Here is a 15792-nt window from a genome sequence, read left to right as displayed (position 1 = left end):
AAGTTGATAAAAAGTTCTCACTTCTTATGCTTTCTAGCAAGGATTAATCTTTAGCCAGTGTTTCTGTGTACAGCTACTTGTAATCAAGTTTGACTTAGGTCAACAAATTACCTTTCCTAATAAGCAGAACTCCAGGTTTGTTTTGTTTTGTTTTAAAGATTTTATTTATTCACCTGAGACAGAGAGAGAGAGAGATAGCAACAGAGCACAGGTGGGGAGGAGTAAAAGCAGGCTCCTGGCTGAGCAGGGAGCCCAATGCAGGGCTTGATCCCGGGACCCAGGGATCATGCCTGAGCTGAAGGCAGACGCTTTAACTGCCTGAGTCACCCAGGCATCCCTGAACTCCAGGTTTTAATTTATGTATTCATTCATGTGTATTTACTGCCGGAGGAGTTAAGTTCTGTTGATAAATCATAAGAACTTCCCAGCACTATCAAGATAACATCCATGTTTACAAAAGCTCTGTGCAGGGTGCCTGGGTGGCTCAGTGGGTTAAGCTGCTGCCTTCGGCTCAGGTCATGATCTCAGGGTCCTGGGATCGAGTCCCACATCGGGCTCTCTGCTCGGCGGGGAGCCTGCTTCCCTCTCTCTCTGCCTGCCTCTCTACCTACTTGTGATCTCTGTCTGTCAAATAAATAAATAAAATCTTTAAAAAAAAAACAAAAACAAAAACAAAAGCTCTGTGCAAAAATGGTTAAAATTCATTCTTTCACTCTCTTTCTAGAACACTTTAGCCCTCTCCATTCTCTCCTTCCCTCCCTCTGTTCTCCTACCCCTTCATCTGTTCTCCAACACTTTTTTTCATCTTCCTCCTTGCTCATTTTCCTTATGTATAAAGCATAAGAGCTTAGTAATTATTAAACATTAATAAAATTGGCACTGTCTAGTGATTTATTCTTAAAAACATGTTTTATTGCATGTTATTACCTCTAAAGTTCATGTTCCCTCAACCCAAGTTTCACACCCCCTCCCTTACCACAAGCGGCTATGTTGTCAAGGTTGTTCTAAAGAGTGATAAGGTAGCCATAAAACAAGTTTTATGATATTTTCCTATCTACAAAGTCACAGGAAGCTCAAATGTACTCAGCAAATATTGCAAAATTACAAAGACCGATTAAATGTAATACTCCACCCTTTTCTTAAAGCTCTCCCTCTCTTTAATGTAATGACACCTTGTATCATTCCTTTGTCCAATGTTCAAGTCAGTTAGTGAGCTTTATATTAGCAATTCCTCTTTAACAACTTCTGGTTTGTCTGGCTCAGTTAAATAATATTAGGGTGGTGTTTAGGTGCATTTTTAAAAGTAAAATGATAAACATTCGTGTGAAAAGTGCATGTATCATGTTGAGTATACTGTATATTTCTTAATAATAATCTTTATTGCATACTTGTTATATTACTACTTTGACCTTCTCTCATGCTCTTTATCTAGGTATTTTCAAGTGTTTTTACAATCTCAAATAGACCTCATATATGCACAGAATCCTTTGAAGTTGGCATTTGCCTTTCTGACCAGCATATTGTAAAGGAAGTTAGCCAAAAGAGTAAGGATCTCCTTGAGCAGGTAGAATAACTACATGATGCAAATTCCTGGGCTTTTCTCTAATTCATCTGAGTGAGAATATGTATAACATTTTGAACAAGCTCCCCAGGTGATTCTGAAATAATTGGCTCTACATACTTCACTTTGAGAAACAATGATCCACATATTTAATTTTATCTGTAGTTAAGCTGTGCTGAGAAAATTATTAAGAAATGAAATGGTGGTATAGCAGAGCTTCAAAAAAAGGGTTTTCAGTGTCTCCTTCAATAAGAAAGTTTAGCACTATGTTTAAAAGTTTATATTTGATTTATGTTATGGTTTAGGTTTTTTATTTAAAAATCTCAGTAGTCAGTTTTTACATGAGAAGTCACATCATGCCCAGCATCTTAATGGCACTGAATGAGTTCCTCCAACCTTTTTTATGGATAGCTCCTGAGGAACTCAAGTTGTGTGCCAATGAAGAGAAAAACCATTTGTTTCTGTGCAAGGAGTCATTTCTAACCAACCCATGTCCTTACGGTGCTTGTCAAACTCATGACAGTACCAGGCAGTACAATTTTTTTTTTAAGATTTTATTTATTTATTTGACAGACAGAGATCACCAGTAGGCAGGGAGGCAGGCAGAGAGAGAGGAGGGGAGGCAGGCTTCCTGCTGAGCAGAGAGCCCAATGCGGGGCTGGATCCCAGGACCCTGGGATCATGACCTGAGCCGAAGGCAGAGGTTTTAACCCACTGAGCCACCCAGGCGCCCCACAATTTTTTTTTTTTTTTTTTTAGTTTTTAATTTTCACGTAGAAGAAAATATGTTGTGGAGATTGAAAACTACCACCCTTAAGATAAATATATTATCATATTTGAGTGCCCTTAGTAATCAGCAAAGATAAATGTTTAACAATGTATACAAAACAAAGTGTTTTATGTTTAACCAAATAGAAAAAGCCAAACACTAATAAATCTACAAATGAACAATAAACAAGACAATCAGGGCAAGTACTCACATTAGCAACAGGATATTGGTATTACTAATTTATTTGATCTTAAAATAATGAGCTTATTCACAATTCTATTCAATGTATCCTTACTATTTTGTTTCCTTTCAATCTCAACTGTTTCCTATGATTTACGTTCTTTGAAAAACTTACCTAATTATCCACACTTATACATTTCTCTTCATAAATGGCTTCTGTCTAGAGAAAAGAGGCCAAATATGCTGGCTCAGAACCTCAAATCTTTTCAGATATGGGAATCTTTTTTTTTTCCTGCTTTTTGAAAGATAGCCTATATCACTAGTATCCATTCTGGGTAGGAAATAACCATATGACAACATCCCTGTTTTTTAAGTGCCTTAGGGGCCTGGACAAACTCTAAGTAGAACTTCCTAACAAATCTTTCCACCACCATTTTCCCATAAAACCCCAAGCTTCAGGCAGTCACTCTGATGAATGTGATATATACTTTTCCAGTCCATTTAATGGAATTTACACCTATGTGTACATATACTTATCAATAAGCAATATTTAAGTTCTGTTTGGGTAGCTTAAGAATTTATGTAAATGGTGGACTTTCCACACATCATTCTCAACTTGCTCTCTTTGTCCCTATTACCTTTTTGAGGTCTAGCCATGCTACTTATATGTGGAAATTTTTTTCATTCTTCTACTCCTATGCCACATTTTATTTACTCATTCTGCTACTGATTAACATTTAGATTTCTCCAAGATTTTACACAATACTGCAGTGAAACTCTTTGAATATTTCTTTTTGCACATTTGCAAGAATTTCTCTGGAATAGATATCTAGCAATTGAATTTAGGTGTTTTTGTGTACATAGGCACATTCTGAATTTTACTAGACACTGCTAATTTGCACTTTAAAGTAGTTATACCAATTTATACTACTATCAGTCATTTTTGAGTGTTCCCATTGATTCACATCTTTGAAAGCTCTCATTATTGATACTTTATATTTTTTATTTTTATTTTTTATTTTTTTAAAAGATTTTTATTTATTTATTTGGCAGAGAGAGAAAGAGATCACAGCAGGCAGAGAGGCAGGCAGAAAGATGGGGGAAGCAGGCTCCCCGATGAGCTTGATCCCAGGACCCTGAGATGATGACCTGAGCTGAAGGCAGAGGTTTAACTCACTGAGCCACCCAGGCAACCCAATACTTTATTTTTTTCTGAAGATTTTATTTCTTTATTTGACTCACAGGAAGAGAGAGCACAAGTAGGCAGAGTGGCAGGCAGAGGGAGAGGGAGAAGCTGCGCAGCAAGCCTGATGCAGGGCTCGATCCCAGGACCCTGGGATCATGACCTGAGCCAAAGACAGGTGCTTAACTGAATGAGCCACCCAGAGGTGTGTTCTCTCTCTCTCTCTCTCTCTCTCTCTCTCTCTTTTCCCTTGATTTGTAGTTCCTTGATTACTGGTGAGATTATACATATTTTCCTATTTGTTTGCCATTCTGATTTCATATTCTTTGCCAATTGAGGAGGGTCAGGTATTGTGGTAGTTATGAAATATGCCTTACAGACCACTACAGTGAAATTGAACAATGGCCCCAATTGCTATACATGAAATTCTTCACACCTAGAGTTTGTGTTGAGACTTCTTCCACAGGCAGCTTCCTGTGAATCAGGAATATTGCAGGATACTAAAGCAGATTTGTGTTTAGAGGATGTGGGACCTAGTTATTAACTGATTTTGGCTCAGAGACTCCCAGATGGCTTTCCAAGAGTTGGTTAGATTTAGACAGTGGTCTTGAGTTCTTCCATCCAACCTCTGCCCTTCTTTCCTTCACTTGGGGGTTGGACTTGCATCTAGGTCTGACATATCTCCCAGCCTTCCCTGCTTTCTTCCCTGTTAACTTATACATCTATATTTCCCCTAATAAGATCATTACATGTTTAATTCTGTCTTAGCTAAAGAGAAGTGATCTTCAAAATTACTTGGAGGGGATCTAAACTAATAGGAAATTGAATATGTCTTAAGTGTTAGACAAAATTTTTTATCTTCCAGCAATGCTTTCCTCAACAGCCTTTTAATGGTGTGTAAAATGCCATTTTTTTTTAAAGTATAGTACATCTAACCAGGGATTATCACAGCTGCTACCCAAAATTAAAAACCTAAAAATATATGTATCTATTAAGAGTAAATAAATAAATAAATACCAAAAAAATTTCTTCACCCAGAGAAACTGGATAATTTACTAACAAGTGATCAGAATTTATTTCAAAGCACAGAAGGACTTGAATAGATATGTTACCATTGTAAAGCTGGTTTAGAGTCTGCTAGTTCAAACAACACTGTCATTAGATGATTTTAAAATTGAATTGTATCTTACCCTTAAGTAACATATATTTCTATATTATTTAAACTATACCAAACCAGAGAAAAAGGTGGGAAACTCTTCAACTAGTTTTCTTTTTTTTTTAATTGAAATATACATACAATAGTATATTAGTTTCTGGTATACAATATATTGATTCAACACTTATACATATTATGAAGAGATCACCATGATAAATCTAGCTACCATCTGTCCCCATACAAAGTTGTCACATACTGTCGCATACTTTATTCCCTATGCTGTACATTATATCCTTGTGCTTTACAGTTTATACCTTTCATTCCCCTTCCCCTATTTTGCCCATCTTCCATCCCTCTCCCCTCTAGCAACCACCCATTTGTTCTTTATGAATCTGTTTCTGTTTTGTTCGCTCATTTGGCTTTATTTATTTATTTATTTGATTCTACATATAAATGAGATCATCATATGCTTGCCTTTCTCTGTCTGACTTATTTCATTTTTTGTATTCCTGCCAACAGTGCACAAGGATTCCCTTTTCTCCCATTTTCCTAGAGCCAGGATAGTCTTAGTACAAAAATCTGTAAATTAATATAAAAACAAAACTATACCTAACCATCATAATGATATAGATATTCAAATAAAATGTTATCAGATAAAATATTAACAAGTAGATTCCAGCATGGTATAAGAAGTGATAAAATATGACCAAGAAAGATTTATAATAGGAATGCAAGGGTGCTTGTATTGCAATAGAATGAAATCTGTAAAAACAGTATAATTTGTTATATTGATAAGGAGGAAAACCATATAGCAGGGTCAGTAGATGCTAAAAGTGTACAAAAAATTCAGCAGTCATTTATATTTATAATAAAATTTTAAAGTAAAAAATAGAAGTAGAAGGAAACTTTAAATGCAGTAACTTTTTTTAACCCACCATCCCCAAGTAGACATGATTTTAAATGTTGAAAAATTAATGTCATTTGTCTTAAAATAGGGACAATATTAAATGTTGGTGAAGAGATTGTTTATACAAAAAAAAAAAAAAAAAACCCAAAAAACAAAAACCCAAAGAAGTTCTAGCAAAGAACAAACAAACAGAAAACATAAGTCCGTTAGAATTATTAAGGGGGCACTTGGGTGGCTCAGTGGGTTAAGCCTTTGCCTTCGGCTCAGGTCATGATCTCAGGGTCCTTGGATTGAGCCCCACATCAGGCTCTCTGCTCAGCAGGGAGCCTGCTTTCCCCTCTCTCTCTGCCTGTCTCTCTGCTTACTTGTGATCTCTCTCTCTCTCTCTCTCTCTGTCAAATAAATAAATAAATTTTAAAAAATCTGTAAGAATTATTAAGGGAGTACAATAACATGGCTGGATAGTAGATAAGCATGCAATAATAACTAACTTTCCGTTAAGCTAGCAATGGTCATCAAGAAATAAAAATGTGGGGGCGCCTGGGTGGCTCAGTGGGTTAAGCCTCTGCCTTCGGCTCAGTTCATGATCTCAGGGTCGTGGGATCGAGTCCCACATCAGGCTCTCTGCTCAGCAGGGAGCCTGCTTCCTCCTCTCTCTCTCTGCCTGCCTGTCTGCCTACTTGTGATCTCTCTGTCAAATAAATAAATAAAATCTTTAAAAAAAAAAAAAAGAAATAAAAATGTGGGGCCTGGTTGGCTCAATGGGTTAAAGCCTCTGCCTTCGGCTCAGGTCATGATCCCGGGGTCCTGGGATCGGCTCTCTGCTCACCAGGGAGCCTGCTTCTCTTCCTCTCTCTCTCTGCCTGTCTCTCTGCCTACTTGTGATCTCTGTCTATCAAATAAATAAATAAAAATCTTTTAAAAAAAATGTAAAGCTATTCAATTCACAATAGTAGAAAAAAATAAAATATTGAGGAGTACTGGTAGGAATGTAAATTGGTGTAGCCACTTTGGGAAACTTTAATTAAAATAATTAAAAATTTTACTACCATAGGACCTAGCAATTGCACTTCTGGGTATTTAACCAAAAGAAGCAAAATCACTATCTTGAAAAAATATCTGTACTCCCATAACCATTCCAGCATTATGTAGAATAGCCAACACATGGAAACAACATAAGTACCCATTGACAGATGAGTAGATAAAGAAGATATTTTCTTCTACATATAATGGAATATTATCCAACATTAAAAAAATGAAATCTTTCTGTTTGTGACAACATGAATAGACCTAGAAAATATTATGCTAAGTAAAATAAATCAGACAGAAAAAGATAAACACTGTATGGTCTCAGTTACACATGAAATCGTAAAAAATTGGAACTCGTAGATACAGCATACAGATGGGTGGTTTCCAGAAACAGGAGTGGGGTTGGGGGTGTGAGAGAGGATGAAATAGATGAAGGTGATCAAAAAGCACAGACTTCCAGTTTTAAGGAAATTAAGTCCTGGGGATATAGTGTGTACACTAAGGTGACCATAGTTAACAATACGGTAGTATATTTTGGAGGAATACTAAGAGAGCAAATCTTGTAATTTCTTTTCACAAGAAAAATAAATTTGTAACTGTATGTGGTGATAGATGTTAACTAAATTTATTGTGACTCATTTTACAAGATATACATATAACAAATATGTTGTACACCTGAAATTAATGCAATTTTATATGTCAGTTATATCTCAATTTAAAAATATTAGGGATGGGGGTGCCTGGGTGGCTCATTCAGTTAAGGGTCCAACTCTAGGTTTTGGCTCAGGTCATGATCTCAGGGTTGTGAGACTGAGCACCCCCATCCGGCTCTATGGTGGCTATGAACCCTGATTAAGATTTCCTCTTTCTCTCTCCCTCTGCTCCTCCCCACTGTGCACACATGTGTACACACTCGCTCTCTCTCACTCTAAAGCAAACAAATAAATAAAATAATAAAAGTAAATAAATAAATTGGGCATAAATCTAACAGGAAGTATATAGGACATATATGAAGAACTGTAAACTCAACTGACGGATCTAAAACAAGATCTGCCTTGGTTTGAATCCTAGCTCCAAACTAGTTGTGCTATTTTGGAATGATACTTAATCTTTTCTAACTTTCAATTTCTTCACATTTAAAATAAGGATAAGGCTGTATTGAATATTTAAAAAGTTAATACATTTAAAGTGCTTAAAATGGTATGTGACATACAGTAAGCCCTCAGTATACATTAGCTAATATTACTATTACTTTTGCTGTTGCCGATATTGTTATTATATAGAAGATTAAATGAACAAAAAGAGCCATAAGATTTATGAATAAGGGTTGTGCTTTGCCAGATATTAAATCATAGTTAATGCCTGTAAAAGATCAAAACCAAAAAACCCAGCAGGGTATTAGTATAGGAATAGGAAATGGATCAGAGAAATAAGACAGAGAACCCAGAAATAGATCTTAGAAAATATGAGAATTTTATATATAGTAGATGATATATAAATTCAGAGGAACATTATTTAATGAACCGTGTCTCCTATCCAACTAAGAGGAAAGACGCTTAGATTCTTACACCAGTATATAAACAAAACAAAAATTGTACCTTGAATATCTTTTTTTAATTTTATAAGAATAATAAAAATTTTAAGAGAAAATTTAGGATATTACATGAACAACCTGAAAGTGGAGTAATACTTTTTAACCAATATAGAAATTCCAGATAGATATATTGACTTCATGAAAATGAAAATTTTGCAGATCACATGGTATAAACAGAGTGAAAACAAATAGCAGAAAAAATTGTTAATATCTATAACACACAAAGACAAATGAAAGAAATTTGGCTGGAATAGCTTCCTATTTATTATCTTAATAAAATAAAATTAATGTAATAAAATTGCATCTGTGCTCTTTGGACATTTAAAGTCAGTAAGAAAAGTGAAAATGTTCATTCATGATCTTCTATTTTTTCTTATTTTCCTCTTCAAATTTCTTGCCTCTTTTATTCTGCCAATATCTTCTTGCTTTTTTCTAAGAACATCTACTTCTTTTTTTTTTTTTTTTTAAAGATTTATTTATTTGACAGAGAGAAATCACGAGTAGACAGAGAGGCAGCCAGAGAGAGAGAGAGAGAGGGAAGCAGGCTCCCTGCTGAGCAGAGAGCCCGATGCGGGACTCAATCCCAGGACCCTGAGATCATGACCTGAGCCGAAGGCAGCGGCTTAATCCACTGAGCCACCCAGGCGCCCCTAGGAACATCTACTTCTGACACTATTCCTTTCCCATTTTCTTTCTTTACTCTCTACACTCTTCTTCATTTTCTTTTCTTATATGCACACCTTTCTTTTTTGCTTTATGTTTAGTTACCCACCCTTCCTTTGTTCTCTCTTTCTCTCTTCTTACATTCCACAAATCATTATTAAATGTTTGTACTGGGCTAGGATTTTGTATCCTCTAAATTCACAATCTATTCCCTAAGTGTAACTATATCATAATCATATTATCAACATAACTACTGGTATTTCTAAATTTTAAAAATATTAAAAGCTTTTAACTAGTGTAGTATTGAATTCAAATCTTGGGAAATGAAAACTCCAATAATTCCAGCATTGTCTGGCTTTTTAACAATGTGTTAGAAAATTTGCCTCCTTTATAAAAGCCTTCACTCAATGTATTCACCTAAGGCAACCTCTTCTTTATCTTTTTCACTGTAAAAGATTTATTTTTAAAAAAGAGAATGGGATTTGGGGAAGTAAATGTGGTATAGGAGAAAAATACACATGCGAGCTTTCTTTTTTTTTTTTTTTTTTTAAAGATTTTATTTATTTATTTGACAGACAGATCACAAGTAGGCCGAGAGGCAGGCAGAGAGAGAGAGAGAGAGAGGAGGAAGCAGGTTCCCCGCTGAGCAGAGAGCCCGACGCGGGACTCGAGCTTTCTTGTTAGTTGCTCTCAATCAAGTACAGAGGGTGTGGTTCAACCAACACCTCAGTAAATACCTAAGGACTGAGGTGTTCCTGGAGGTGCTTCTTCAGTGAGGTTACAGATTTTAGACTCAGGACTGTGGAATTCAAATGTAGACCTTGTATTTGGATAGACTCCTGCATATGTGCTTTGGCTCATAAGTTGAAAAAAAATCATTCAGTTCAGTAGAAGGAAATGAGGCACTTGGTTTGATACATCTCAACCCTCAAGGTCTTCCTCACCGGCAGGGGTGCTGGCTGTCTGTGACGTCTTCTTGTGATCATTCTTCAAAGCCTGCGTGACCAGCTCTGCTGAGTCCTACTGTGTCTCCTCCAATATGTCAGCATTTTTTTATCTCTGGCCTCTGGTCCCCCTATGTCAGGACTATTGACTTTAACAGTGTGTTAGGGGCAATGGCTACCATGGTTCTAGCCTCCCAGAGCTGCCAAATAGTTTTTAATATAAATGAATATTTGTTCATTTACCTGCTTTATGAGTTTAGAGTTTTGTTTAGTAAGTTCTATTTAATTTTCATAAGGTAGACAATAGAAACCAATGAATTATAGAAGTAACCATTTTGACAATTTAAATATTGATAATGGTGGTGGTAGGTCAAGGAGATATGATGGATAGCTTCTGGATTGTGAAAGAGAAAGGAGAAAGTTTGTTTTTGTTTTTGTTTTTTTTTTAGTAGATGGAGAGAGAAGAAGGTGGTAACAAAAGAGAGGAGTAGATGTTTGGGGATGAGTAGAGCACAGGGAGAGCAACTTTTTCTTAACTAAAGTGAGAGTTCTACCTAACTCCTTCCTCATGTCTCAGGAGAACCTCATTTCTTCCAGAAAGCCTTCTTGGATTTTCTATTATAGGATACTTCTGTTACAGGATACAATTAATTTGCCAATTAGTCGTGTACTGTTTTGTAACTTATCTTAAAAGAATTAATTAAGTCATTGAGATGTTATTTAGCATTCTCCAGGACTATGGCTTGTCTTCCAATTTAGACTTAACAATGAGTGGGAATCAAGGACTATTTTTTTATAAATGCTAAACTTCTTTTACAATGCCTGGTATGAGAAGCTCACTAACTGGGAGTAAGGATGTTATGACCCATGTGGACATTGGTGACAAGAGAGGCAGAGTTGATGACAGAAGACTTTGGATTGAGGTGCTAAGGATGGTGGGGAAGAAGACTGGTAGGTGGGCAAGAGATGTATGGAAAGGAATTACCAGTATCCTTGGCCACCCCTCAGTATGCTTAGGTACCATAGGGGATATGAATAGTATTTTTAGTTTTTCTTGTTAGGAGGTTTATTCATGTTTGGAGATTTCCTTTTAAAAGACTGAGTTTAATTTGGAAGGTAATGGCATTTTAGCATGTTAGCAGTATTTGAATTTGTGTAATAGACTTGTGGATTATATATACACATTTACATACCCATACATGTACATTTAGTTTGCCTTTTGGTTTTTCCAAATCTTATTTCATGGTCATGAAGGACATTCTAAAAACTGAAGAAAAATTTATTTCTAAAATTTCAGGCACATTTTGCCCAATTAAAGTGGATTTGAAATAATTGAGATGTGGTGTTTTAAGTTTCAGCTATGGTTAGAGCGACAGTCTGATATATGACTGCACTTGAAGGAAAATGTACCTTTCAAGTTCAGAAACACATGAACAGTTCCTCTCTAACTTTCTGTTTTTGGTAATAGGACATTTCCAAGTTTGCAGAGAAGGACAATATCGTCCTTGGAGAAGGTGGAATCACACTGAGTGGAGGGCAGAGAGCAAGAATTTCCTTAGCAAGGTGAATATCGCATTATTGCTTCAGCGAGCATTTGTTGTAAATATCATGCATGTAAAAATTATAGACATTTCTATGTTTTTTATATTCTGTTTCTGAAACTGAAAAATGCCTCGGGTTTTATGATTAGCAGGTGAAGAATCACCTTTAGGAGCTACAGATAATGGTTTAGTATTCATATTTGATAAAGATGATGGCTTTTTCAAATGGCATGCTCTTTGGCATCTCTACATTTATTTACCTTATGGTATGATTTAGTACAAGTAGAAAATTCTGAGTTTCTGCATAGCAAAAGGGAAAAAGTATGCTTTTATTAAGTCTGTCACAGGACTCCTCATTTACCCCCACCCCACAAGGCACTCACCTGTTTTAAGCTTCTGCTTCTACTTCCTAGTTTATATAAACATACATTTTTTTGGCAAATGATGCCACTTGGCTTCAAGTCTGTAATCTTTAAGGGAAAATAAATAGGGTAAGCACATCTAACATTGTGGGGGACAGTGAAGTCCCTTGGTAGAGACATAGTCTCTGCATTTTGAGCTGTCAAAGAAAAGCATATAAAGTTAATTTGAATTTGTGTCAAGGAGTAGGCTTTGTGGTTAAACTGTAACTTTCAGTTTAAAAAGTTATTGGTAATATGAGAAGTCAAATATTCCTCCAGTTTTATTTGAATAGAATTCTTCTCACTGTGTTGCAAGGTTGTTAACAAGAAATCACATTGATTTATTGATATGTTGGCTCCTTTCTCCTACTTTCTCCTGCTTTCAAAGGCTGGAACAGTAAACCCACTGAGCACCTGCAATTGCCTGGTATTATTCTAGGTGGACTGTGTGTGTGTATGTATGTATGTGTAATTTTACTTAACCCTCATGTTTCCCTGCAAAGAAAGAATTGTTCTCCCCACTCTGTGAAAGAGATCATCAGATAATTGAGGCTATTAGAGCTTCACTTGCCAAAAACTATATCAGGAAATCGTAGAGTCACAGTTTGAACCAGATCCTCTTGACTCTCGACGTTAAACCATGACTTGATTTTGGGATTACTTATGAAGTCATAAATCACTAGATATGGATAATTCACAGACAATATAATAGCTTCTAAAGAGTTAGAAACTGATTAATCTGGGAGCCAAAGGAAAACTTACCTTAAGCATTCCATTTCAAATTTAAGATATGTTATATGGCTTCTTGGCATTTAACACAGAATTGAGTTTGTATCAATAAAAGTTTAAAATTTGGTTTTATTGTAAGATACACACAATTTGAGGTACTATTGAAAGTAATTATTTATTCTTATTCTGATTGGAATGTGTTATATGTTGTCCAGTGTTAGATGGTGAATGCATTATTTCCATTTCTTGAGAAACTGTGGTCATAAGTATGAAGGGGAGAGAGAAAAACTGAGTAGCGGAGAGGAAAGACCTTGAGGGTACATTTTGATAGGCGTCTTTTATCTAGCTCCTGCATGTTATCTTCAAAAATAATTTATACTGCACAATTCTTTTAGATTTCACTGCCTTTCTGTCATTTCTGATTGTTTAAATTTACTTCTCTTAGTTACAAGCTGACTGAATACAATTTTTATAGAAAGTACCAAGAATTATATGTAAACACTGAATCCCATGTGTGGGATAGGGGTAATGTCACTAACAACCCACACCTGAAAAATTCAAATGTTATAAATATTTAGTCTTATTTCTGTTAATATGGGACTATACCTTCATTTTGTTATTGTTCTAAGATCAGTTTGATGAAGATTATACTTACTTGTAATATTTTTTTAACTTGAAAAGTAAAACTGATATGGGTGTACATTTTTGTTGTGAATTATTTATCCTTCACTTGTTTGGAATTCTTACAAATATGGTGCAGAGATTGAAATTCTATGGAACAAAACATGATAGTAATTTATAGCTGCAAGAATTTTTTGGTAGGGGTCAAATTTACCTCTACTTCGGTGTGCTATTTCATTGTGGTCTCTGACATTTTACAGCATCAAAATAGTGTATCTTCTTCTTTGCTTTCCCACCACCATGCAGGATCTTTGAGGGCAGGGACTATGTAATTTTTACCATCATATTCCCAGAACATAGCATGGTGCTTAGCTCTAAACAGATACTATTATTTAAAATATTCTTTTTTTAAGGTAATGTTTTAAATTGTGTGGTATGATGAGATTCAGTTTAACTTCTGCTGGTTTATGTCACTTAATTTAGCAAAGTCACTTCAGTCATTCTTGGAATATTGTAAAAAAACACAAAAATCATTTGTGAATTACCTTTTTGATTTTGATTTAGAACTGTCTGTACTAAATGACAGGAAATATTTTAGTAATCTAATTTCATATCAATTTTCTTTTTAGAGCAGTATATAAAGATGCTGATTTATACCTATTAGACTCTCCTTTTGGATACCTGGATGTTTTAACAGAAAAAGAAATATTTGAAAGGTATGTTCTTTGAATAACTTATAATGCTCATGCTAAAAGACAAGAAAGAACAACTATACCATCAGAGACTGCATTTTACTCTTGAGAATCATGACCACCATTGTGACTCATTGTGGGAGAAAGACTCATAGTACTTACTTAAATCCGATCTTCCCTTTATAGTCAAAATTCAAGATCAATAACCTTTTCTGACCACCTCATGGTAAACCAATTTCTTCCATTGCTATTGTTACAACAATCATTATCTATGTAGTTTTTGCATTATTATCACCTTATGGCATCTGTTATTTTAATTGGTTATTATACTTGGCGTTTTTACTTTTCTGTGTTAGTGTTTTAGTTTATCTTCTCCTTAAATAGGATATTTCTTTCTTTTTTTTTTTTTTTAAGATTTTATTTATTTATTTGACAGACAGAGATCACAAGTAGGCAGAGAGGCAGGCAGAGAGAGAGAGAGAGAGAGGGAAGCAGGCTTCCTGCGGAGCAGGGAGCCCGATGCGGGGCTCGATCCCAGGACCCCGAGATCATGACCTGAGCCGAAGGCAGCAGCCCAAACCACTGAGCCACCCAGGCGCCCCTAAATAGGATATTTCTTAAGAAACTAAACAAGTTGAATGTTTTAATGCAGATGACTGATCAGACTCTTCATCTACCTGGATACCTCCTACAGAATTTCTTCCTTAGTCACACGAAACTAGGGACTTAAAGTTCATGGGAGCTCCCACTGGGATTCAACATATGTAAAATTCCTAAGAGGAGCAGTTTGTTAGATGACTTGATTTCAGCTTCAAAATGATTTCATGAACTCTAAAGTAGTTTATTAGGAGAATTATTACAATACTCTTCTGAAATAAGTATTTTAAGCAATAAGGATATAGAGATGTGTGTATGTATAAAATGGTTTGATTACCCCTAGAACACCTTTCCTGGAATTTAAATTTAATACCTAGGATTTTACAATCTTATGAGTGTGATTATTAATTTCTTACTAATATAAACTTTGTTAGCTATATTAGTATGTTAAAGTATAATCTCGTATAACTTCTTTCTTTCAAGATTTTATTTATTTTGTTAATTATTTTATTTTAGAGAAGCTGGGATGAGCATGGGGGAGAGGAATAGGAAGAGGAGGAGTAGCAGATTCCCCACTGAGCAGGAAGCCCAAAACAAGGCTAGATCCCAGGACCCTGGGATCGTCACCTGATCTGAAGGCAGATCAAGTCTGACTGAGTGACTGAGGTGCCTCTAGAATGATGCCTCTTTCTATACAATATATGATGTCTTAATGTCAAAACAAAAAGAAACTGGTCTAGTGGTTCTAGATGGCTCTAGTCAGGATTTACTTTTAAACTAAAAGGAAATTTTGTTAGAGGAGGGTCAAATTTATTATTCAATTCTCAGGTTTATTATTATTTTTTAATAAATCAGATTAGTCTTGATATTATCTCTTGAAAACTAAATTTGTAGCCAACTTAAAATGTAAAAGGAAATTAATAGAAAATGTAAAGAATGTGAAAGCTCTGACATCTTAAAGGACACAAAAATACAAACCCCCAGGGATCTTTAAAGGTTATCTAACAGTTCTCTCATTTTTTAGATGAACAAACCAAGACCCAGAGGATAACCAATTTGCTTAAATCCAACATTTATCTAATATCAGATTTTAATTTCACTCTAGATCTGTTAATCACTCAACTTTAGGGTATAGTATACTGTAATAGCTCAGTAATAATATAGTTCATGCTATACTAATTCAAGAGGTACCAAATTAATTGCTATCATTTACTTTTAGAATTAT

The 15792-nt window shown here is 35.3% G+C and overlaps 1 protein-coding gene across 3 annotated transcripts in view; it reads left to right on the top strand.

Annotated features, from left to right (window-relative positions):
• The window catches only part of CFTR (CF transmembrane conductance regulator), a 169696-nt gene that overhangs the window by 81933 nt on the left and 71971 nt on the right, over positions 1 to 15792 (top strand). For all 3 annotated transcript variants that reach the window (XM_082692270.1, XM_082692269.1, XM_082692268.1), the window contains 2 exons: positions 11455 to 11549; positions 13908 to 13994. In XM_082692270.1, coding sequence (XP_082548396.1) covers positions 11455 to 11549; positions 13908 to 13994 — 182 coding nt within the window. The remainder of the gene's footprint in view (positions 1 to 11454; positions 11550 to 13907; positions 13995 to 15792) is intronic.

The sequence above is a fragment of the Mustela nivalis genome (genome assembly GCF_964662115.1).
Source record: "Mustela nivalis genome assembly, chromosome: 12".
Taxonomy (NCBI): domain Eukaryota; kingdom Metazoa; phylum Chordata; class Mammalia; order Carnivora; family Mustelidae; genus Mustela; species Mustela nivalis.
This window is presented reverse-complemented; position numbering and strand designations above follow the sequence as displayed.